Source organism: Herpailurus yagouaroundi, unplaced genomic scaffold (genome assembly GCF_014898765.1).
Source record: "Herpailurus yagouaroundi ecotype Mexico unplaced genomic scaffold, PumYag 182, whole genome shotgun sequence".
In the NCBI taxonomy this organism is placed as follows: Eukaryota; Metazoa; Chordata; class Mammalia; order Carnivora; family Felidae; genus Herpailurus; species Herpailurus yagouaroundi.
The window spans coordinates 58,929,350-58,953,994 of NW_024412413.1; the positions used below are offsets into that span (position 1 = coordinate 58,929,350).

At 43.3% G+C, this 24,645-nt stretch overlaps 1 protein-coding gene across 27 annotated transcripts in view; it reads left to right on the top strand.

The window, feature by feature from the left end:
* The window catches only part of R3HDM2 (R3H domain containing 2), a 161,796-nt gene that overhangs the window by 123,171 nt on the left and 13,980 nt on the right, over positions 1-24,645 (top strand). For 11 of the 27 annotated variants that reach the window (XM_040491642.1, XM_040491644.1, XM_040491645.1 and 8 more), the window contains 12 exons: positions 2,027-2,113; positions 2,640-2,766; positions 3,619-3,697; positions 4,342-4,401; positions 4,964-5,104; positions 5,514-5,622; positions 8,371-8,466; positions 11,359-11,390; positions 11,489-11,542; positions 15,715-15,947; positions 18,302-18,477; positions 22,851-22,952. In XM_040491642.1, coding sequence (XP_040347576.1) covers positions 2,027-2,113; positions 2,640-2,766; positions 3,619-3,697; positions 4,342-4,401; positions 4,964-5,104; positions 5,514-5,622; positions 8,371-8,466; positions 11,359-11,390; positions 11,489-11,542; positions 15,715-15,947; positions 18,302-18,477; positions 22,851-22,952 — 1,296 coding nt within the window. The remainder of the gene's footprint in view (positions 1-2,026; positions 2,114-2,639; positions 2,767-3,618; positions 3,698-4,341; positions 4,402-4,963; positions 5,105-5,513; positions 5,623-8,370; positions 8,467-11,358; positions 11,391-11,488; positions 11,543-15,714; positions 15,948-18,301; positions 18,478-22,850; positions 22,953-24,645) is intronic. The other 16 variants (XM_040491636.1, XM_040491638.1, XM_040491632.1 and 13 more) reach the window with 10 other exon arrangements.

Below are 24,645 nucleotides of genomic sequence, written 5' to 3' on the forward strand. Positions count from 1 at the left end.
ATTATATATAGGCAAAGTTTTTCTGCCTGCACTTTATACTCTAATTGTGAATGTGCACACACACATGCACACATTTCCTATTGGAGGGTCTGGCTTTATTTTTCTCCATTACCTTTAGTTCAGCCACAGTCTATTTCTGATGCCCAGCTGTAGTCTGTCACAAAGCCTGAGCACATTGGTACTGGTTCTGCTGGAAAGCCAGTTTCTCTCCTCACCTCTGGTTTCTCTAGGAGTACTATGAGTGTTATTTTTCCCTCCAACATTTTTTTCCCATTTACCCTTCAAGATAAATCCTGCACCATTAGTAGAAATGACTCAACAGTTTTGGACATCCTAAAAATACAGCCTTTGGCGGGGCGGAGGGGGGGTACTTTTTAGGTTGGGCCAGGGAGGAGGATTTTGTTTTTAATCATTTTTTGATAAAATTAGCACATCACAGACTATTTTGAGCAGCGTTATCAAGGAGGACTATATGTATTAGTGTGTGATGGCTTTTTAATTTTAGTTGAGGGAACAATAAAATATTAAACCTTTCTTGGGTCACCTGAGTAGCTCAGTGACTTGAGTGTCCAACTCTTGATTTCAACTCAGGTCATGATCCCAGGATCATGGGATCAAGCCCTGCACTGGGCTCCATGCTGAGTGTGAAGCCTGCTTAAGATTTTCTCTCTCCCTATTCCCCTCTCCCCCACTGACACATGCTCGCTCTCTCTCTCTCTCTCTCTAAAATAAAAAAATAAAAAATAAATTAAAAAAAACCCAAAAAACCCTTTCTTGCAGTGAGAAGAATTGTCACCAGAGGAATAATTAAGGGTGTCTACCCCACCCCCTTTCCCCCCAAAAAAGCAATGGCAGAATTTGGGAGTGGCTCAGACAGTATGTGGCTTGGATTTGAACACCACACATAGGATAAATTGAGTCTGTGTTTTGCCTGACATGGCCTAAATCCACAGTGATGGGCTTGATGTTAAAGTTTACAACAGAAGGTGTTCACTTCTACTTAATTTCCACCCAAGCTTTTTGAGATAAGTAAGACAGTTGTTATGTCCATTTTACAGATTAGGTAACTTGGGTTTATAGAGACTGAGTGAATTTGACAAGATATTCATTAGTAAGTGGCAGAACTTGGCTTGAAGTCAGTTCTGCAGACTTGCGAGTTCTTTGCACTATACTGTACAACCCAGAACACACATGCCATGTTTTGTGCTATTATATTTACTGTAAACCTTGATTTTATTATAAGAACTCTTAGTAAATGTTTATAGGTAGATTTCCAGTGAGTCAATTCTATAATTTTTGGCTTTGGGGATCCTTAGGAGAGCAATGATTTGCAAAGTATTCTTTAGCCAGCGAAAGTAAACCAAGTGCATTAGCTTCTTACCACGTTAAATCCCAAATGTTATAAAAATGTCTTTCTCTTTACTCTATTCAGACACTTCTTTCCATACCCTTGCCACCTCAGGTTTAGAGTCATTTAGCATTTATTATCACTCTGTTCTAGGCACTTTGTTAACATAGTTTATGTCACTTAATTCTCACAAGCCATCCTTTAAGTATTTTTATCCCCATTTCATTGAGGGAAAAACAGAGATCCAGAGAGGTCAAGTAGTTTGCTCAGGGTCCCTCATAGCTCATGAGCACAAAAGCAGGAGTTGAAGCTAGGACTTCTGGCTCTTAAATCCAGTATCTACTAAGCTCTGCTACTGTGTATTTTCAGTAAACCTCTGAATCTGAAATTGGTAGAGAAAGGAGGTAGAGAAAGCTAAGTGAAGTGGTTTTCCTATCATCTCTTCAAGGTAGCCATTTTGTTTTTATATGTCTACTAATGTAAGCAGGGGAATTATCTTTGAAGTAAATCAGGAACTGGCGAGTAAGGCCTGTTTGAAGGGAAAAACAAAAAAACCTGTACTTAATGGAAGCAGCAACTAACAGAGCCAAAGAGGATACCCTTCGTTCAGAGAAAAGCTTTCTGAATGTCCACCAAGTGAGTAATATATATATATGTTTGTTTGTTTGTTCGTTTCAGTCTAATTCCAAGCTGAAGTTGGTGCGCAGCCTGGCAGTGTGTGAGGAGTCCTCTGTCCCTTTTGCTGATGGGCCACTGGAAACCCAGGTATGTCCTTTATAAGAGTAAGTGTAACTTTTGAGTTTGGCCATTGTTTGGTAAACTGTAGTGTAACAACCACAGCATCAGCATTAGGCCTGGAAACCAGGGTAGAAGGGGCTTCAAAACAGGTGGTTGTGGTAAAGCAGGGTGCATGGGTGAGAACATGAAGCATAGGTCTTCACACCTGGACCACCTGAGATGATGCAGATGAGGAGATCCCAGGGTTGAATCTTGTTTTCCCACCCACACTTTTTCCCTCTGGTGATTAGAACTGTATCTGTCCAGTTGTTTCTATGCCAAGAACAGCCAGTGTAACTTGAGCTCTCCATATAGTGGCTGTGATCGTTGGCAGAAAAGGCTTGGCTTTTCACCCTTTTGGTAGAACAAAAACTAAGACAATTTAATCAACAAAATACTATCTTCTGTAACTCAAGATTTCCCTTCTATGACATTTCAAGGGAGAGTAAAATCCTGTGGGAGAATTGAAATTCTTTTCCCCCTTTGATAATATTCCTCTTTTCTCTTGTCTAAGGATATAATTCAGTTGCACATCAGCTGCCCCTCTGACAAAGAGGAAGAAAAATCCACAAAAGATGTCTCTGAAAAGGAAGACAAGGAGAAAAACAAAGAAAAGGTCCCAAGGAAGATGCTTTCTAGAGGTGAGGACTTTCCCCACCTCTCTTGTGTCCTATGTAGTGCTCTGTAGTGTCTTTTCCTTCCATCTTGGAACCTGCTGACCTTACTGGCCCAACAGTTCCTAGTGTCTTGCTGACTTGGGGAGGTGCCTAACTAGGTAGGTTACTTTCTTTGCTGATTTAGCCAACCCTGCCTTAGGGGCTAACATGCTATAGAGAGCTACTCTGTTAATGTTGGCACTGTCTATAAGAAGTCATCATAGTTAATTCTGATTCTATTTCTGCTGTGGAATAAGTAGTGACATGATTCATCACTAGTAGCAGATCCTCCAGATACCGTTTATATTTTGATTTGGGGATGCTTAGAGTGATTTTTTTTTTTTTTAATCAGGTTTGTATCTAATTATTAAGCTGTCTGTGGTTTTAAACTCTTGGGCTGGTAGCAAAAATACCTGCTCCATAGAAGTTATAGTTGAGAGGAAAAGGCAATCTTGGGATTAAATTTTTATAAATAAATAAATAATAAATAACATTTGAAGAAGCCGTTTGCTGAGATTCTGGAAAATTCAGCCCCAACTGCTCTTACCTGGAATTTATTTTCTTTAACTAGAATAAAATCTGCTTTGTTTTGGTTAAAACATTCAGCAAATTTTAATTATAGTCAGGAAGCTTTTCAGTGTAATACTGATGCAACACTGTGACCCAGATTCTACCTTCCATCATTGTCATGGGGAGTTGGGGCAGGAGCTGGTAAATCAAGCATCATTCTAGTTTTTAAGCTAAAACCCTCATTGAATTGTGGGCTTCTGCTTATGATTAGATTTCATCTGAGGTGGTTTCATTTATTTTAAATTTCTTTTGTTGTGGTGGTTCTAGACTCCAGCCAAGAATATACAGACTCCACTGGAATAGACCTACATGAATTTCTTGTAAATACACTGAAAAAGAACCCAAGGTAAAAACATTATTTGATGGAAGGGGGATAGCAGGGCCCAGCAGAATACCTAAGAGGTCAAGCAGCTTCTCAGAATTTTTCCATTACTCGAATCTAGGATTCCCACCCCCCTCCCCCACCATTTCCCTCCAGTATAGTTTTATATTCTGCGAGGGATTCATAGTACCCTCGTGTTGAGGTGTCTGCTTTCAGAAGAGTTGAGACAAATTCTGTGGAAGGAGAATGCAGAGGCAAAGAAATCTAAAGTCTTGGGAGTATGATTTAAAAGTACAGGAAAAAACATTGATATGTATAAAAACTAAATATACATCTATAACCAGATAGAATGTAGACTACTGATTAGATTTTATAAGTGTAAAGTATGTGTTTAAAGGAACATAGCTGCCAGCAGAATTAGGTTTCTGATAAGGAAAACAAAGTACATGATTAGGAGGATCTGCAAAATGATTGTTTCTCTACTTGATTGTTTTTCTTTTTTAAAGTAATATAAGACAGGCCCGTGAGGTCTGTCTACGTTATTGGTCTGCTATTGGGGGTTGGATCTGTTCCTCCCTTCAGCTTCTGTAGTGTGCAGGTTTCAATGCTTTCAATGTCTATGGGAGGGCTGCTTTTTGTTTTGTTTTGTTTTAATCTTTTCTAAACAGGGACAGAATGATGCTGCTAAAATTAGAACAGGAGATTCTGGAATTTATTAATGACAACAAGTAAGTTACTTGAACGAAATACACATTTAAAGGTGGGAGGGGGCACTGAAAAGAAATTTAGGTACACTTTAGGATATCCCCCTTTCATATTTCCCTTGAAGTCTGAATTTTGAAGTAATTACTCACTGGGAACCAAAAGAAATTGGGGAGAAGTAATCAGAATGAATTAAAAAGTATATTGTGAAAACCAAGCAAGGTTTTTAAGTTATTGCATAGACTTGAGTTGAAAAGAATTGATATCTTTTCAGTAGCTAGCCCTTGTCCCATATTTAATTATTCTTCAAATTCTCCCTTTTTTCTTTGTAGAATACCATACAGGAAGGGGAAACCTAGGAATAGTCTTAATGAGGATAGTGGATCAGAGTGATCTACAAAATGCTATAGATAAAGAAGCTGAGAGAACCTTTTTGGTTCCCATTGAGTGAGGATCTATCTTCCTTATAATAAGTCTGTTCCTATTAAGAAATTCTCCACTTTAGACACTTGTAAGAAAAATTACAATTGGTTATTATTGCTGTTGTTTTTCCTTATTTCACTTCCCCGCCCCCTGGTTTCCCTTCAGTAACCAGTTCAAGAAGTTCCCTCAGATGACCTCATATCACCGGATGCTATTACACCGGGTAGCTGCCTATTTTGGGATGGACCACAATGTTGATCAAACTGGAAAAGCTGTCATCATCAACAAAACCAGTAACACAAGAATGTAAGGGAGGAAAGAGATTAGAAGACTTTACTGGGATAGCCTCTAGCGTGGAAGAGGAAGGTGTAGGATCAAGATGTCTCTTTCTGGGGAGGGGACAATGTGGAGGGTTATATTATCAATTCCTACTCTTTGTGAGGAGTTAGAGATAGATTCTAGGAGGCACTTGTGTTTTATGAAGGCTGGCCCCTGGCGTCTCTTCACCTTTATTGATAGGACAGATATAACTTTGGAGGAAGACAGCTTACAAAGAATAGACCTTGAGGATTTCACTGTGGCTTTGTGGATGTGTGACTCCAGAAATCCCTTGAGGGAGAGTTGTGGAATTTTTAAGAGTGCTATACTAGAAGGTCTGCTTCCTAACAAAAGGGTCTTTTTCCTTCCTTCTTTCTACATTTCTCTCCCAAACCAGCCCTGAACAGAGATTCTCGGAACATATAAAGGATGAGAAGAATACAGAATTTCAACAGAGATTCATTCTCAAGAGAGATGATGCCAGCATGGACCGAGATGATAACCAGGTGAAGAATGGAAAGGGGTGGGGCCATACAGAGAGATTGCAGTAAGAGAAACTGGGAGGGGAGAAGAATTTTTGTGGGATAAAGAAAACTCGAAATATCTTAGTATGGAGAAATGTATTGAGTTCTACTCAGTTGGCTTTGGCTTAATTTTGAGGACTGACTACATTTGTTGAGCTGAATGCCGCCCTCTTAGCCCCAGAGAGACATGGTGCTGAGTTTTGCTGGGTTTCCTCATTTGGCCTGGAACTCCCTGGTTCTGCCACTGACTTCTAGCTCTAGGTCATTTGGGGACAAAGCAAGGTTCCTCCCTGCTTCAGCCTTGATTCAGCTGACGGCTTCATTCTTTTTTTTCTTTAATAGTTAGGAATTTCTTTGGGAACCATTAAAAGTTATTTTATCCCACTTCTGTCTTATCCTAGCTCAGGGCTAGCCTTGGACTGGCAAAGTTGTGATGTAATTTACCCACTTATAAAGATGTTTCTGATCCCTTTCTGCAAACTCCTTATTTTCCCAACCTCTTCCACCAAGGTGAGTGAGTTGATTTGACATTTGATGCTGGGAATCTCAGGCAGTATCCCCTTTTTAATCTATTCCCGTGGGAATAAAACATGAACAGTCTGCCCTATCGCTTCACTCATGGGCCTGGCTGTTGCCCTGACTTCTAGCCTACTCTTCAGATAGTAAGTTTTTGTTTGGGGATTAGTTTTCCCAGCCATATACAGCATTTAGATCCAGCCAGCCTCTGTTTGACCTCCAGAGGAGGTTAGGTGGGGAGAACCAGGATTAAGATTTGAAGAGCATGGTTGGGTAGAGCCAATATGAGTCTTGCTAATTGATGATAACTATAATAATATCTTACCTCTAGTCAAAATTAATTTTCTTGGAATATCGTATGGTCTCGAGACCAGGACTTTTCCTGCTTGCTACTTGAGTATTTGAGGGAGTCCTTTTGAGAAAAACGCCATTATCTTTTGTGGACAAACACGCTGGGTCTGATTGAAAACAATGAAATATTTAAAAAAAGACAAAATTTTAAAAATCAGAAAGAGCCTTTCCATCCTGATGCCCTTCTCTCCATTTTCCCAAAACCCTTTTTCTGTGGATCAGGAATTATTCAGGCCTAGAGGCACATTGGGGCGGAGTAGAATCTGTCCATATTACGAACTTTTCATCTCTCAGCATCAGGCTTGATCCATAGTAGCGTAGGCTCTCTGCATTTTCGGTCCGTGATATTAATAATAAATACATTAATTGTTATTTCTTTTGAGTGTTTCCCTGACCTAGATTCTGTTCTAAACACATTCTGTGCATTATCTCTTTTAATCCTCTCCACAACCCAGTATACATGGGGGTTATTAGCTCCACTTTAAATATAAGAAAACCGAGGCTAAGAGATGTTAAGTTACTTGCCTGAAATAACATTTTTCAGAAGTGACAGAGCTGAAATTCTGCCTGACCTCAAAGCCCATTATACTTTTTCTGCTCTGTCACTGGTTCACCAGTGCTAGGGGTACTTGAGGTCCTATGTCTTCTTGAAATGGGATTTGTAAAAAGACATTGAGTAGAATTTAGGTTCTTAATGCTAGTGAGAGTTAAATCTAGTGAAAAGTTGATACTCCTGAAGTTATACCTACCCGTGGAGATGGGTGAAGATCAGGAAGATCAGCGTAGAGCAGCAGCCTCCTTGGTTGCATCATCTGAAGCTTTCAGAGCCTCTGGATTAAAGGTCAGAATCTTTTATAACTGATGACATTCATTGGACGGGTTGTCTCCCCCAGAGCATCTTGCCTTCAAGAGCAGTATGGAAAAGGACACTGTGTATGACACCCTACCCAGGACAGTGCTCACAACTCAACAGGCCAAGAGAGGAAAACGATGATGGAGAGTTGGGTGGTGGGCTAGCCAGAGGTGGTGATCTGCCCAGTCATCCCTCATCACCTTCTCTACATTTTTCAGAGAATTTAAAGTTCTCTAACCTCCATTTCCTTCTTTTCCCTTTCTATCACTCTCTCTCTCTCTCTCCTTTCCACCATACCTTATTTGTCTCTTCCTTTCCCTGTCCATCCTTCTTTCTGTTCTGTTCTCCTTTTCTCTCTCTTCTCCTCTTTATGTTGCTCTGTTCTCTTTCTTCTCTATTTCTGTAATTTCTGTCTCTTTCCCTCCCTCCAGTGGCTATAGTTAAGAGGAGAAAAACTGCTTAAGCTTTGAGGTTAGCTTCACTTGGATTTCATTCCCAAGGCCCTCTTTGCTGAGCTGTGTGTGACTTGGATCTTCAGGCCATGGCATTAGTGAGTAAAGAAGGGATAATATCAGGTGCTAGTTCTGTAAAGCTCTTCTCTACATTCGGCTCTGCTAAATACCTGTTTCTTCTCCCTCGCTAGCTTCCTACTATCCCTTTCTTTCCCTCCAAAGCAATATTGTTTATTTCCTGGGCTATTCTCTTGATCCTTAGTACCTGATTACTAAAAGGAAGCAACCCAATCCTTATAAATAGTTGTTGTTCTTGACACTCTGGGTGGGGGTGGGGAGACGAAGAGGTTCCAATCATCCAGAAAACCTGATCTCCCAAACTGCATGGTCAGATGTACCCAGTGAAACCTGTCCAACACTGGAAATTTTATTTCTTTTTTTTTTTTCCATTTTTTTGATGGCAACTATAAACTCTCCCGGTTTCTCTTCCTTGCTGGTGTGCAGTGAGCTTGCAGTACGAGGAGAACTTAACTAGCTTAATTCTGCTCATCGATCTAGATCAGAGTTCCATTGCAGGATGGAAGGAGGAGCAAGTCAATAGAAGAGAGAGAGGAGGAATATCAAAGGGTCCGAGAGAGAATATTTGCCCGAGAGGTAAGTGTAGCTTCTGAGAGTTGTCAGCCCATAGCTTTTAGCTCTTAATCTTTGGAACTATGATTGGAATGAACCCTCCGTAAATGTTTTGTTGTTGTCTTTTTTTAACCAACATCAGCCAGCTCCAGTTTGGTTCTCAAATGTGGCTTACTGGGAAACTGCAGATTTTTATTTGTATTATTTTTCATACACTTTGCAGTATGGCATACCAAGAGAACAAATGGAATGGCTGAATTTGGTAGATATGATTAGACTGAAAATAGAAATGGTTTTGGCAGGCCTTATGGAAGGGCCCTGACTCTTGCCTGTCCATCCCTTCTCCCACTTCCCCTCTTTCACTCCCACTATCCATTTTAGGCATCTTTGCTTCTAAGTGGAAAACTTAGTATCCACACAGCCTATATACATCCATCTTGTTTGGCCAGCCTCATTTTTAGGATATGTTGGTGGTTGTTAGAGCACAGATCTGGCATCCATTCTCTGAGCTCCACATTCCACATGCACAGAGGGTACCACTTACTATTCCCTCCTGTCTCTATCTGAACAGGAAGTCTCTTTCTTCCTCTATTTCCTACCTTGCTTCTTAGAATAGTATGGACTTTGTGGGCCAGAAGGCAACACAATCACTTTAGGCAACTTTATTCTTAAGAAGTGTGGGCCATATTAAATACACCCAGTACCCCTGTATTTGGTGGCCTTTGCCTACAAGACTGAAGAGAAGTATAGCAGAAATTCAGGAAAGGCTGTAGATAAGCAAGAGAGGAACAGATCTCCAGAAAATGTAGCAGCACTGTCTTACAGTCAAATTAGCAAACAAAGGAGGAAGAGCCAGCCTACCTTTGTAATCAAAAGATGGCCAATTCTAATCAATATACTTCGGTGAACACTACTCTCCTCTCATTTCCCCACTCTCCCCTCCGTCAGCAATACAAAAAATACATTTATCTCTCCATCATCACCTAGCTCAGAAAAACATTGTCTCTGACTTCAAGAAAACTGAACTCCTCTATGAACGTGTTCCATTGTCTCAGGAGACCCAAGTGTTCCAAGGATCCTCAGTGGGGACAGATTCACAACAAACCTCCTGACCAAGGAGAAGGAATCATCTTACCTTCTGTTATATAGACTTCCATTCTGAGTCAGAAAAAAGTCTGTCCTCCAGATTATCCAACCAGAGCCCAAAGAGGGTCCTCTGCCTTTACCTGCAAACCAGTTGGGTGGAATGAGAGGAGAGAGGTCACTTGGCTGTGACCGACGTCGGCTGTGGCCGACGATGACCCTAAGTTGTGGACAGAGCAGGTTGGTGGATGATAATAACAAACATTTATATAGTGCTTACTATCTTTGAGACACTGTTCTTAGCACTCTGCATAAATGTATTTAATCCACACTAGGTCTTTGAGGTAGGTTATGTTATTTTCCTCATTATGAATGAGGGACTGAGGCATAGAAGGTTAAGTAATCTTAGATCAGAGCTCTAGTTAGTGAAAGGGTTGATATTTGAGCTCAAGCAGTCTGGCTCCTAAAGTAAACCACCTAAACTTAACCCCTAAAGTAAACCACCTCTCAATAGCTTGCTCTGCTCTGGGCTTTTCAGATTAGGAAGTACCAGTGATATCATAGTATAGCTATCTGTGATGTGCTGCTCTGCTTCCCTGACACATGGTAAATGACTGTCCCACCATGCCAGCCATTAGCAAAGCCATAGAGCCTCTGAAAGCACAAGTAGCTTTTAATAAGGTATTGGGGCTAATTAGGAACACCAGAACATAAGTGTGTACAACTGTAACAAAATCACAGTTAGCTCTTCTCTCCTTTTTTCTCCTGATTTCCAGTCTCTCAAGCCTCTACTAATTTATGTATTCTTTGTTAAATCCTTGTGGATTTACCACTTTTCATTTCAGCACTTCCTAACTCTTGTTGTGTTAAAAGCATCAGGAATCTCAGAAGGTCTAGACAAGGAAACATGTCCAAAGCCCACCATACTCGAGATTCCCTTGTGGAGAGGAACCTGGCCAGTCAGAGGGAGCTGATTAAGGGTGGAGTTGTAGGTAGGGGCAAATGGGAGGAAGAGGCAGGCCAACAAGAAAGGGAAGTGGCAAGAAGGGTGTTTGGATGGAAATGCTGCCGCTGCAACCTTCTCTGGAGCCTGAGCTGTGTACTGGGAGAGCTGCCCCACTTAGGCTCTGGTCTGCACGGAGCCCACTCTGCTCAGCAGCTGGACACTCTTGGTACCTTTTTCTAAGGCTTGGGAGTGCATCATAATGCTCACTTCACTCAGCTCAGTGGCTTTGTCAGGAAATGATCCCCAAAAGGAATGTTGCAGGCTTTTAATTCTTTCATTTTTTCTAGGCTCCGAAAAAGTACCTGCTTCCCCAATTTCTTACTCTCCTTGGGTCTCAGGTCAGAATGTCTTTCATTTTGGCCAGTGTGGAGGATAGAAATGGAATAGTCATTGAGGATGACTTCCAAAAACAAACTAAATTTCTTTCTCTTGTCTCCCTTTTCCCTTCCCTTGATCACACTCTTTAGGACCAAGCACACCAATTATTATGCTCAGCTTTACCTCTTAGGGAGAATAAATTTAGAACTAAAAAGGAAATAATAGGTTAATACTTTCCTCTTCCTCCTTTCCATACTCCCACTTTTATCAGCGTCTCTTTTTAAACACTCTGTGGGAAGGCTAAAAACACTGAATGCTCTTTCCCACTAAAGGTGAGAGGTCAGATTGGGTGTGTGGGTGTGGGTCATCCTGTCCCTGCTCCCTCTCTCCCTGTTGGGGGGTGAGCGTGGTTTGAGGACCTTGGGTATTCATAGCATCACGGACACCCTTTTCGGTTATGCCATGCTGTTTTCTTATAAGTTATTTTCCGTTTTCTCCCCTTCACCTAGACTGGCCAGAACGGATATCTAAATGACATCAGGTTAGTACCACTTAGCATGTTCCCTGCTTCTCATTGAGCTTTGTCAGTGAGGTTAATATAATCCTGTAATGATGCTTTTCTTTGATGTTAACCAACAGACTCTCCAAAGAAGCCTTTTCTTCTAGCTCTCACAAGAGAAGGCAGATTTTTAGGTACCTCTGTGTGATCTATATCTCTCCTTGTCATTGTTTGTTTTTTTTTTTTTTTTCTCTTCTTTGTTTTGTTTTTGTTTTGCTGTAATCTTTTCAGCGGAGTGAGTTTGCTCCATGCATGGCTGCTTGTGGAATAATTCACTTTGTGGTTTTTGCAACATTGGATATTTTTCCCGATTAAAAAAGAAATGGCTCCTGCTCAATGACTTTATTTTTGTTGTTGCTGATCTCATTTTAAGTCGTGGATAGGTGGTGAAGGGGACCAAATAGGTGTGTCTGGGATAGGAACTGCTCATTTCCAGAAGTTGCTGGAATTGGGCATTTGGGGAGGATTTCAACATGTATTTATATTAAGGTAAAAGAATGGGTATCTTCTGGCTACGTTTTCTGCTATGAAAGGTGTAAAGAGCTTATCCCTGACCCAGTGTAGGGAATGTTTTATGTCTTTAAGAAAGAATAGAACACACACACATACACACATATAAAAACACATACAAACATCTCTGTCTATGCAGTTTTCTCTTTGGGACAACATAATGTGTAAGATGACCTCAGAAAAGACTTCTCTTCCTTAGAATGGACTTAGAGCATATCTTTTTTATATGACTGCCCATGACTTGCTGTTAACATTGGTGAAAGCTGCTGTATTAACTTCTTTAGGCCTAATATTCTCCCATTTTCCACAAAGCAGTCATGAGAATCTCCCTTTCATTTTAGTCTCTCAGTCCTACTGTAGAGAATCACACAATGTGGTGATGAGAGAAGCACTTCATTAGGACCCTATCTGGTACCAACTGAGTTTAAGTATATTCTTCCCATTTTACCGATAGGACAACTATAGAGTAGAGAAAACTTGAGTATTCAATACTAGGCTTCAGGTCTAACCCATTCCAAAGGGCTTCTTTCTTTTTGAATCCTAAGCTTGATGGGAACTGAGATTAGTCAGAGCTCTCATTCCCAGCACTTCAATTGTCCCTTCCCCCCTGTCCTTTCTAAAGTTAGTCAGACCACATAGAAATTTGGATCACAAGATTTCTCATTCTTTGAAGGGGGGCGTTATCTCCTTTCCCATATCTCTGAACTCTTTTTCCTAGACCATCCCACCCTGAGGTCCATCGGAAAGCCCTTAGGCAGTAAAGGCTCTGCATTGTTCATGGTGGTCAAAATAGATCCCCCCCCCCAAAAAAAATAAATAAATTCCTGTTCCATATTGTATACTTCAAGGTCATGAATCATCCCAGAATATCTGTAATAAACAGGAGTTTTAAGCGAACTTCTTTGCACATGCTAATGCACAGGGCTTTATGGTTGCCAAAGTATACTGTATCTGATTCAGATTTCTCAGTGTCCTGATTTGGTAAGCTGGTTTACACGGAAGAAAGAAAACAAAAGCAGAGAAATTAAGTAGCTAACCTAAGTTTATGTGGCTATTAGTGGCAAAACTGGGACTCTTTTTCCAGTGTTATTTCACCACACCACACCAGCTCTCTACAAATATCACCCCTTCCTCTCTGAGTAGTGTTCCATTTGGAACCCTAATTCAGATTCACTGCTAAGAACGATGCCCTTATCAGTGCTGTGGAGCATTGAACTACATCAGACTGTGCTGATAATAGCTCCAAGGATCTAGTGAGCAGGTATAACCCTGTCCTATCCATATCTCCTTGTAAGCTGCTGCTTTCCATACTATGTGTTGGCTAAAGATCTAGGTCATCTAATATGCAATTCCATGGACTCTGAAGGGGGTATCTTCTATTTGGGTACTAGTCCAGAATTCTAGTGATGAGAAGCTGGTCTTCTCTAACTGCTTTATACCTTTCTTCCCAAGTGTATGACACAAATACTGATATACCACATTCCATCATCCACTTTGGCAATAACTAGGGCAACTTCCTAGTTCTTTGGAAGATTCTATTCCATTTGATAAATAAGCCATTACTGACATTTACTGTCACCTCTTAACACAGGCCTCCTTACCCACTCTTCAGACCTGATAAACTGAACTTTTCACCATCATAAATCTACTCATGAAAGCTAGGTCAGCTTTGATTTTACAGGAGTATGAAGTGTGAATGCTCTCTGTCCTGTACCCCTATCTCTCCAACACACACACATAGCCCAATCCAGGGCTTAGAACTGAGTCTGGGAGTTTTCCCTAGTTGCCTTATGTTTAGTGAAGTGGAAAGACATGGTTTAGTTGTAGAGAAGAAAAACTGATCTCTTTCCTGGCCAATACACAACTCAGATTCCCTAACTCTTGGGGGTGTAGTGTACGAACCCTGGCTAGACCATCAGACTAGCCACATTTCGAACACTTGGCCATCATCGTCTTGGGGGAACTGGATGAGTACAGAAGTGCTGCCACTTTGGCTCAAGCTTCCCAGGGTGTTTGATTTAAAGTTGACTCATTCACTGTTTACCTCTAGTAGAAAGAGAAAGTTAATGGGAGAATTGTCCTAAAAGATAGTGCTGTGTTTGATTTAGGTGTAAAAGTCCATTAGGACTTGTCTTGTAAAATTCAAGTTCTAATCTCACCCATTGCCACTGCTGTATTCGCTGCCCCATAAACAGTCACATCTTTATTGAGTCCTCTCAGTAGGCTTGCCTTTGTCCATTGAGTCAGAGCTATTGGCTCTCACTTCAGGTCTGGTTTTGTTCCTGGAGAGCCCCTGATTTATGTTTCTTTCTTGTTTCCCATTCTACTTTTGACATTCCCAAGACAAAGGGATACAGTTTTAGGGAGACAGGGATATTTTCCAGTTCTCTACTCTTACATAGAGAGAAGCACTGAAATTATATATATATATGGGATTCGGAGAAGAATTAGCATGTCCCTAGCCAGCTATGCCAGTGTGTTTGTTCTTAGCCCACCATGATTGCCTTGACCAAAACTTAAAATAGTGACCCTAGTCTTTATTTTTGCCCATTTTCCCTACAGTACCTTTGGAGCAGGTATTCTAATAAAGAAAGGTATTTTCTTCAATATTACCCTCATAAGAAAACACCTTTTTTTTTAATGAGAATAACTCTGAGCCTCGTGTCTTTGAAACTAAGGGGATTGGATGGCGTTTGTATTTGCTTTAGGTGGGATGGTAGTGCAAAGGAGGGAACCCAAGCTACTATGATTTTTGCTCACCTGCTCCCCAGTATATATACCAAAACCTTTGTAATTGTTGCCTTTGGTTTCTTTAGTTCAGAACTTATTGGGGGTGGGAGATATGAAAGGAAAATTCCTGGTTCTTGGTTGCTTATTAAGAAGCAGTAAGGGCTCAGTAAGACTTAGGGTTTTTAGGTCAACCCCATCTGTCTTGAGGACAACTGTTTATGATCCTAGGCAGTGATTACAGCATCAGGATAACCCTGATGCTTCCTGAGAAAAATAAGAGAGGAGGAGTCCCTCTTCTCAATAGCCTTGTGCCTTGCCTGGGGCAATAGAGTTATTAATATGGTGGCAGGTGCGCACAGTGAGCCCCCTACTCCTTGCCATCCTGGGTCCCAAGGGCATATTTACTTGATCATGTTGAAGACTTTAGCCCTTAGAGACCCTGGAACCAGTAGTTTGTAGATACCATCACAGAATTGCCACAAAACAGGTTGGGTCAATTTTAGACTATCAGATTGAGTTTTCCAGAATGACCCGTTAATGAATATAGTCCTCTTCCCACCCCTGGAAAAGTGGTACCTCTGCTGGCTTTGACACATGTTATGTGGAAGACCTGTTATATTTATCCATGTCATTGGCTACCCCTGCCTTCTAGCAATAGTAGCTTCTAGGAGTCCTTTTGTCTTAAGAACTCCTAGAAGGAGGTGGTACCCCTCTGCTCCCCACTATCTCCTGCATGTGTGGGATCCCTGCGGGGGCAGGGGAAGAGACCACAGCCAATCTCAGCATCATGTATATGGTTTCCCATCCACCTCTGGTCTCATATTGAATTAGCTGCCAGCGCACTGTCTTCCAGATTTGCCTCTGTGCTCTTTGTTACTGTACTGGATCTTGTTCTGTCTGCTCCCAGCAAGTCTTGGTTGGCCAGCCAACTAACAAGAAATCAGTGTCCATCCTCCTCCCAACCCTCACCCCTTCTTTGTTATCGAAGGAATAGAAATGAACTCTCTCCTAGCCCTTCTGCCGAAGTGGTAGGTGGGGGGTGCTCTGACCACTGTGGTCTCTGCAGGGGGAACCGTGAGGGGCTGAGCCGAACCTCAAGCAGCCGCCAAAGCAGCACAGACAGCGAACTCAAATCCCTGGAGCCACGGCCTTGGAGCAGCACAGACTCTGATGGCTCTGTCCGGAGCATGCGGCCCCCTGTCACCAAAGCCAGCAGCTTCAGTGGAATCTCTATCCTCACCCGAGGGGACAGCATCGGGAGCAGTAAAGGTGGCAGTGCAGGAAGGATCTCCAGGCCAGGTACTACAGCTTCTGTCCTTCAGTGTCATACTCATCATTTCTTGCTTGTCTCCTCTAAAATATCATTGATGTTTGGAGCACTGGGTGGCTCAGTCAGTTAAGCACCTGACTTCGGCTCAGGTCATGATTTCACGGTTCATGGGTTCAAGCCCCGCATCAGGCTCTGTGCTGACAACTCAGAGCCTGGAGCCTGCTTCGGATTCTGTGTTCCCCTCTCTGTCTCCTCCTATCCCACTCACACTCTGTCTCTCTCTGTCTTTCAAAAATAAATAAATGTTTAAAAAGAAATCACTGAGGGGCGCCTGGGTGGCTCAGTCGGTTAAGCGTCTGACTTCTGCTCAGGTCATGATCTCGCGGTTCATGAGCTCAAGCCCCGCGTCGGGCTCTGTGCTGACAGCTCAGAGCCTGGAGCCTGCTTCCGATTCTGTGTCTCCCTCTCTCTCTGACCCTCCCCCGTTCATGCTCTGTCTCTCTCTGTCTCAAAAATAAATAAACTTAAAAAAAAATTTTTTTTTAAATCACTGATATTTACTTCTAACAAAACATTTCTCACAGTATAGTGTCCTGGAAAGCTAACATAGCCAGATGAGGAGAAATTTGATTTCTTGGATCCCCTGTTTTTTGATTCCTCTCTCCGATTTTCTTTCAAACCTTCTTTCCTAATTGGAAAAATAAATAAATAAAAGGTTGCGATTAGATTATTTTATCTTATTTCTGACCAAGGTTGGACATCCCTGTCAGCCCAAGTTCAAGTTATATGCTAAGATGAGAATGATACTGCTTTCATTCTGTGGCCTCTGAGATTATAAAGAGGGTTGGTTGAGCAGAAGGAACCTTTGGAGTTGAGCTGTTTGTAATTAATTGGTAGCAACCGATAGGCCACAACTGCAAGAGATGCTGTGGCTGCTTCCCTGGAGCCCAGTCACTGAGGAGGAGCATATGTTCCACATGCCAGCCCTGTAACCACCCTTCAGCTCTCCTGATGTGCAATGTAACCTCCTCCATTTATTCCTGTTGTACTCTTTCTTAGCAGGGGGTATTTAGCTCTTTATACCCAGTGGGCCTCCATTTCACCCTCCTCCCATCTCTGAAGAATCCTTGCATCTCATCCCAGAAGTTCTGTAGGTTTTGTCCTCAGAAGACATCAGTAGTGGTGAAGATTCTGCCTCTGTTAGGTCTCTGATGGCCTTCTCTGTTACCTCCTCTCTAACCCCACTGCCTCTGCCTTTATCCAGGCCTTTATCTTCTTTTATTTAGGTATGACGCTAGCCCCCAAGCTGGTTTCCCTGCTCCACCCTCAGCCCTTTTAGAACCGGTTTACTAGTCTAAAACACAGATCTAATCGTGTCAGTCGTCTCTTAAAATTAACATTCATGTTTCTGCATTCCTGGCATAATAAAATCCGAATGACTTAATGTAGCGTTGCTTCCTGACCCCAGTTTGCCATCTCAGTCTTACTCCCAAATATCCTTCCTCCTCTGGCCCTCCAGCCATTTCTTGAATATGATATTAGCTTCATCCCTCCTTGGTCTAACAAGCCTTCTATTCATTCCTGCAAATCCATTTCTCCTCCCACTTCCTGTTTAAGTGAGTTACTGCTTTCTCATCTTTGCTTCCGTACAACTTTGTTCATATCACTGATGCATCCCTTATCCTTATCAGATCATAATTGCTGTGTGAACGTCCATCTCCTTTCAGAAGATCCTGTGCTGCTTAAGGGAAAGGACTGTGTTCTCTTCACCTTTGAGTCCTCAGTTCATTATACAATGCCTAGCACATAGCAGATACTTAGTAGAAGTATTTTGTGTGAATGCGTGCATGACTTGGAGAGCCTGGAAGTGGGAAGAATAGTTGGGTGACAGTTGTGCGTATGTGTGTGTACAGGCAAGTGCTTGGAAAGGCCAGATTGCCTTCTCAGCAACTCCTGTGAAATGCTGCAAGTTGAGGAGAAATCCAAGAGAAGCCAGGTCTCTTACAGGACTGGGAATCTATACCTTCCCAGGAAGCAGACAGTCATGTTCTCAGCTGTCTGGTCATGTTGGACAGGTTCTCGGTACTTCAGCAGAGGCAGCTTGTCAGCCTCACGTTTTGTTCAATTCCAAAATCCAGTATCGACGGGTGCGGTGTTTACTGTTCCCGGGGAACAGACACCTGCTAAGATGAGGACTCCCATCAGCAGGGCAGCTGCTCATTCATATCTGTGCTCATTTACGGATCTTCCCAAGACAGTGGGGGAAATGGACAGAAGGGAAGTGAAGAGAAACAGCAGAGCAGGAGTAGCACCCTACATGTCCAAGGGTGGCATGTTCACGGCTGGTGCTTACAACTCTTGGTGGGTCTCCTCTTTGCCTTAGGTTTGGCGCTAGGTGCCCCAGAAGTGTGCAACCAGGTCACCTCATCCCAGTCTGTCCGGGGCCTTCTCCCTTGTACTGCCCAGCAGCAGCCGCCACAGCCACAGCCGCAGCAACTTCCTGCGCTCCCACCCACGCCTCAGCAACAGCCACCCTTGAATAATCACATGATCTCACAGGTGAGTCACCAGCAGAGCCCCTCCGCTCTGATTCAAGCAAGCTCTGGAAGTACAGTCATGTCTGTTGTGCTGTGGGTGGCAGGAAAGATCTGTTGTTGGAGACCTGCCACTCGCTCCCCCGTTTCTTATTTGTTAGTTGTGGGGAGAGAAGAGTAAGGTAAGGGTTTGGCCAAAGTGCTCTTAGAGTCAGCCTGGGAGCTTTTTGCCTTCTGTTTCTTCCTTTTCTTCCTGAGAATTGCCAGTGGGATCTTTTACCCCATTCCACATTTCTGCTGTACCCCATCTCCCTCTACATCCTGTGTAATTAGCAAGGCGATTTTGTTCACTGCATCCATATATGGAGCTTGAAAAAAATCATGGCTCTCACCATAACCAGCTGGATGTATTCATATGACTGTTGACCCGCAAACACATATTTATGGATTGGGGTTTGAGAAAATGAAATCTACTCAAGACCCCTTCCATACATATGCCATAAGGCACAATCCCCCCCAAAGTTGTCTTTGTTTCCCATGCCACGAAAGAGCTCTTTCTCCTTCTGTTGCTGGACTGGTAGATATTAATATCAAGTAGGGTTTGCGTGAAGTTTCCTTTCTGTAGAGATCACACAAGTCTTCAGCATCAGAATCCGAGCCTATTCTAAACTGGGACATCAGTGTTGTAGGTTCAGGTCTCCCTGATACTCTGAGCAGAGCTGCTCATGAGTGGAGTCCATCCTGTATCCTGGGGTATGTCTGGCGGTGGTCTCTGCCAGTCAGAAAGCCCGTATGTCTGCACTCTACTGCTACAGTTCTTCTCATTGCACCTCCCAGGCTCCCTCGCTTCTGGGCTTAGTTCAGCTTGGCATCAGCTCTATCTCTTCCATAGGTAAAAGAAGCAAATCACAAGCATTAACACCTCAGGAACTGGAAACTAGACTGCAAAGACCCCAGGATGGCCCCGTATTACCCCATTCTGATATTGTAATCATCTAGGAAACCCTGCTTTGTGTCTTAATGTAACCCACATGCAGATCATTCCAGGCCTTTATCTTGGCCCCTAAGTCAGTTTCTCTAGAGTTCTGACTTTTGTTCTTGCTTGATCACCATCTATCTCATTAAGTCTCATTCATGTCAGCTTACCTCACTCCGTACAGAGGTGTGGCACACGTGTGTGCATTCCGTTTGTGTCTTCATTCAGACCTATAAATGGGTACACCTCTCTCTCTCTGGGTATCTCACTGTGTTTCTGTGTGTGCCTCAGTTTTCTAAGGTCCCAGTGTTTGAGTTTTCTAAAATGTGTGTATTTTAATACAGTCTTCCTCCCTTTTCTCCGTCTTAGTCTTCATCTGCCTCCTACTTCCATCCATATCTAGAAACAGACAAGAGTGGGAAAGGAATAAAGAGAGCACTAGAATAACCATTTGGGACTGAAAAAATGTTAGAATGTCTAGGTGTCTGGCCCTAAATCCCAAACTTTTACTCAGATTCTGGCCCTGCTTCTGGATCATGAGGTTCTGTGAGTCAGTCATTGATATTGACTGATCTCCTGCAGGAGGCATAGTACTAGGTTAGGCCCTATAGATTGGAGATCTCTCTTTCCTCAGAAATCCATTCTTAATGTTAACTGTGATCACAGACTCCAAACTAAAAGATCTTTTCCTGGTTAAGTTTTGGTGTCCCTGAAGCACTTAATGATGGTGACTAATATACTACCACCACCCCACTATTTATTTTTTTAATGTTTATTTACTTTTGAAAGAGAGAGAGGGAGAGAGTGGGGGAGGGGCAGAGAGAGAGGGAGACACAGAATCCAAAACAGGATACAGGCTCTGAGTTGTCAGCACAGAGCCCGACGCGGGGCTCGAACCCACAAACCGTGAGATCATGACCTGAGCCAAAGTTGGACGCTTAACGGACTGAGCCACCCAGGCGCCTCCGCCACCCCACTGTTTATACCTTCTTTTTTTTCCTCTCCACTTTCCGCTCTCTCTCTCTATCCCTTCTTCTTCCTATTGCCTTTTTCTTTCTTTGTTTTTTTCTCTTTTTCCCTCTCAGGACTGGTGGCTCTCCAGTCTCAAGGTGCTGAGCCCCAGCATATTTATTGTTTAGTTTCACAAATGGTTTGCAACAGTGCAGGGATGAAGGAAGGAACCACACACACATACATGCCACCGTGCTGACTCTAAAGGTTTTCCTTTCGGAGAAATAGCAAGAAAAGCTCTGTGTTCCAAGGCCTGGGGACAGTGCTAGAAACTATGTTAAACTTTTCCTTCCTGGCAGGCCTCCGCTGTCCGAGCAGAGCAGACCTCCCTATGTAAAACCAAGGGGTGAGGTTGAGAATTAAAGGGCCAGTGGCTACCTTTTGCTGTGTTTACCTAAGGTAGAGTGGACCACTTGGAAAGGAGGAGTCCTCTGGGAATCAAGTCAGGCAGCCCAGAGCCAGTGATCTAGCCCAGAATTCACCAGCAGGTGGCAGTCGTATCCCTCACGGCCAGTCTTTGGCTTCCTCATGGTATTTCGGAAGCTCCCTAGCCCTGGTGTTTGAGACTGTCTGAGAACTATCGCTGAGGGTAGTGGTGGAAAAACCTAAAAATAGCACTGAGACACATACTTTTACCACTACTCTTCTTCAGTCAAAAGAGGCCTACGAGAGGAGCATCATTTCTTCCCTCTTTACTTTTTACTCAAATGTGTAAGAAATGTGAGGAAAACAGGCAGCTGTACCTATGGCTACCCCTTCTCCCCCAAAGGATGTAAGATCTGAAGCATAGTAGACCCTTCCCCAAGAGGAAGGAGAGGATCAGGGTAATAGAACACGTGTTTAAAAGCTACCAGCACAAGGAGCTCATGCTGAGCAGCTTGGCCAGCAGTTGCATTTGAAATGCCACTGGCTCACAGAACATGGGCATGCCAGGAGAGCTGGGAGTCTATCAAGGCTGCGGTAATGTCTCCCCCAGTCTCACAGTGGATTCTCAGGAGGTTTTTCTTAACCAAGATGACTTACATTTTATTTTCAACAAACTTCAGGTATCAGGAGCTTTCTCTGTTTTGGAGGTCTTCTAATTCCCGGACTCTGCCTCTAGAACTGCTAGTCCCCTCTATGAAAGAGTCTCCCGGAAGTATATGGCAAAAGACCATATTGACACCTTGGTCCCTGATACCTCTTAATACTCTAAATTTGGAAGGAGGGAGGAGAATCATACAAACAAAACAATGTGTAAATCTGTTTAACTTCTTCCTTCACCCGCTCCCTACTGTTAAGAGTGGAGTGGGAAGAATATGTCAGGCAGAACTAGGTTCCCATCCCAGCTCTGCCACATTAGATGTGTGATCCTGGACGTGTGACTGAATTTCTCTGAGCCTTACTACCTTAACTGCAAATACAAGCGATCCTGTCTCCCTGTGGATTACTGTGAGTCTGTAATGAGATATGTATGTAAATGAGATAACGTATAAAATGTTATTTTCCCCTCTCTTCGTAGCCTCTCTCCTTTTCTCCCACCTCATCTACCACCAGGGGCTACAGCTAGAGAACCGATTCTCCAGGAGAAGTGATTGAAATGGCTGGAGGGGAAGAAGAGAGAAAAAAAATAACTCCCCATTAGTTGGTTTAGAACACATCATGTTCCTAATAAACAAATCCTCCTGCTTGAGGCTAGTGAAGGGATAAAGGAACAAAATCTAAAGCAAGGCTATTTATATTTTATTCTACATCCCTCCCTGTTTGCTTATGGAGGCATTTTTCATACTGCCCTCACAGCCTGGAGGAGCACAGAACAATCATGGAGCAGGAGGAAGTAGCTGGAACTGGGCATAAACTGGCTCTTACTTCCTTCTGTACCCTTGGGAGGGAGACAATCCTTGTGAATGAGCTCTTCCTCCAGGAGAGCTGTGGTGTGAAATCAGGAGTGTGGCCGGGAAAGCTGAGCCAGACCTTGGATGACCCCTCCTACAAAAGCAGGAATCCCTTCTCAAGTGGGCATTCAAGGAGGGTTATGGTCGTGCTCCCCAGGGATCATATGTTCAGAAAAAATGCTTTGGGAAAAGCCGTGTTTGAAATCAGGCAGCAGACACACCGGCTCTGAGAGTCCTAAGATTGCTCTCAACGACTGCAGAGTTCTGAGTAGCTAATGGGTGGAGTGCGCACTGCAGCAGGCCTCTCCTGATAGGAGAGATTGCGTATCTGTCGCCGATGCGGATGCGAAAGCCACAGGCTGTCCTGGGCTTGGTCTCCAGTCTGCTCAGCAGCCTTGCTCTTCATGTGACATTTTTTTATGATTAACCTTGTTGTTCCTCCCCTTTCCCTCCCCACCTGTGCCCTCCCTCCCCCTGCCTCTCCCTGCACTTCCCTTTTCTCTTCCCTGTTCCACATGCCTCTCTGCTGGTCCACAGCCAGTCCCAGCTCTGCAGCCCTCTCCGCAGCCTGTTCAGTTCTCTCCAGGCTCCTGTCCCCAAGTCCTTCTGCCAGTCTCTCCGCCCCAGCAGTACAACATGGTATAAACTCCTTTCCCCTTTTTGTCGTGTCCATGTGTGGTATGTCTGTGGGTCCGTCTGGGACAAAGCAGCTGTACTTCTTGGAGGGCCATGTTAAAAGGCATATCTTCTTGAGCAAAGGGCCGGCATAGGCTGAGCTATGTTCCATTCTGGCGGCCTCATCCCAGCACTTGTGGCATCAAAAGATGCCTAAATGTAAGACAGAGAGGAGCGCTGGTTCCCCTGAGTCTCGGGAGAGGTACAGAATTGGATATTGCTCTAACCTGGGCTCCTTGTCTTTCTACTGTGTGCATCTTTCATCCCTCCTCCTCCCTGGATATGTCTGAAGAACCCAGTTTATCCCATATAGGATGGTTTTCTGTCATTTCCTTTGAAGGTAAAAACACAGCTGCAGATTTGTTTGGTATCATCGGTCCAAACTTAAAATGTTCCCCTATGTTACTGTGTTATTTTATATTTTTAAAAAAAAAAAGCTCCATTTCCGCGGCATAGCACATGCTGTTTAAATTGTTTGTACCCTAGCTACAAATCCTATGAAGACCTGATCCACCTCATAGTTGATAACTTTTTTTTTAACTTAACATCTTTTTTTTTTTTAATGTTTGTTTATTTTGAGAGAGAAAGAAAGTATGAGCAGGGGAGGGGCAGAGAGAGAGAATCCCAAGTAGGCTCCATGCTCTGCGAGGAGCCTGACTTGGGGCGCAGTCCCATGACCTTGAGATCATGACCTGAGCCGAAATCAAGAGTCCTCTGTGTTTAACCGACTGAACCACCCAGGCGCCCGCCCCATAGTTGATAACTTTTATCATGGTTATCAGAGCCCTGATTATTTTTAATTTTGTGTTAACCACACCTGTCTGGTTTTTGGTTTTTTTAATGTTTATTTATTTATTTTGAGAGAGAGATCGAGAGCGAGTGGGAGAAGGGCCAAGAAAGAGGGAGACAGAGAATCCCAAGCAGTCTGTGCACTGTGTCAGCACAGAGCCTGATGCAGGGCTTGAAATCATGAACCGTGAGATCATGACCTGAGCTGAAACCAAAAGTCAACTGCTCAATCAACTGAGCCTCCCAGGCACCCCACACCCTTCTAATTTTTCACTAGAATCCCCTTTCCTTCCGCCTATATCTCCATTCTGAAAAGTTTTGGAATGTAGACCTCAAAATTATCTGCAATCCAGTCCTCTTATCATCTATTCCTGCTCACTAAGGTAGCAGAACAGCTAACTTGAAGATCAGATTCCTGAAAATTAAGTGAAACCACGGGAAAGCATTGCCTTTTCTTTCTACTAGTTCCTCTTTCAAAAGAAGTCCTGCTCTGCGTGTGTGTGTGCATGTGTGTGTGTGTCAACTACCGTCCGGGAAGCAGAAGGAACGAGGAAGCTAACAAATTCTAACCTATCATCATACAAGTGAGAGGCAGAACACCATCCCTCTTGCTGCTTAGAGAAGAAGGCTGAGCGAGGAGGCAATTACAGAACTAGCCTGTCAGCCTCCTTGCCCTTCACCTTGGCCACTCAGCCTGGCCTCCTTTCAGAGGTGAGAATTGGAAGTAGTTCCTGAAGGGCAGGAGAACTCTAGGCAAGTGTCAGCGAACAGAGGTGGAAATGACCTCAAGAGGAGGGAGTAAGGAGATAAGCAGCAGGAGGGGGAGCCCACCAGTCCTTTCGCTGCATAGGCAAAGCTGGGGAGCCAC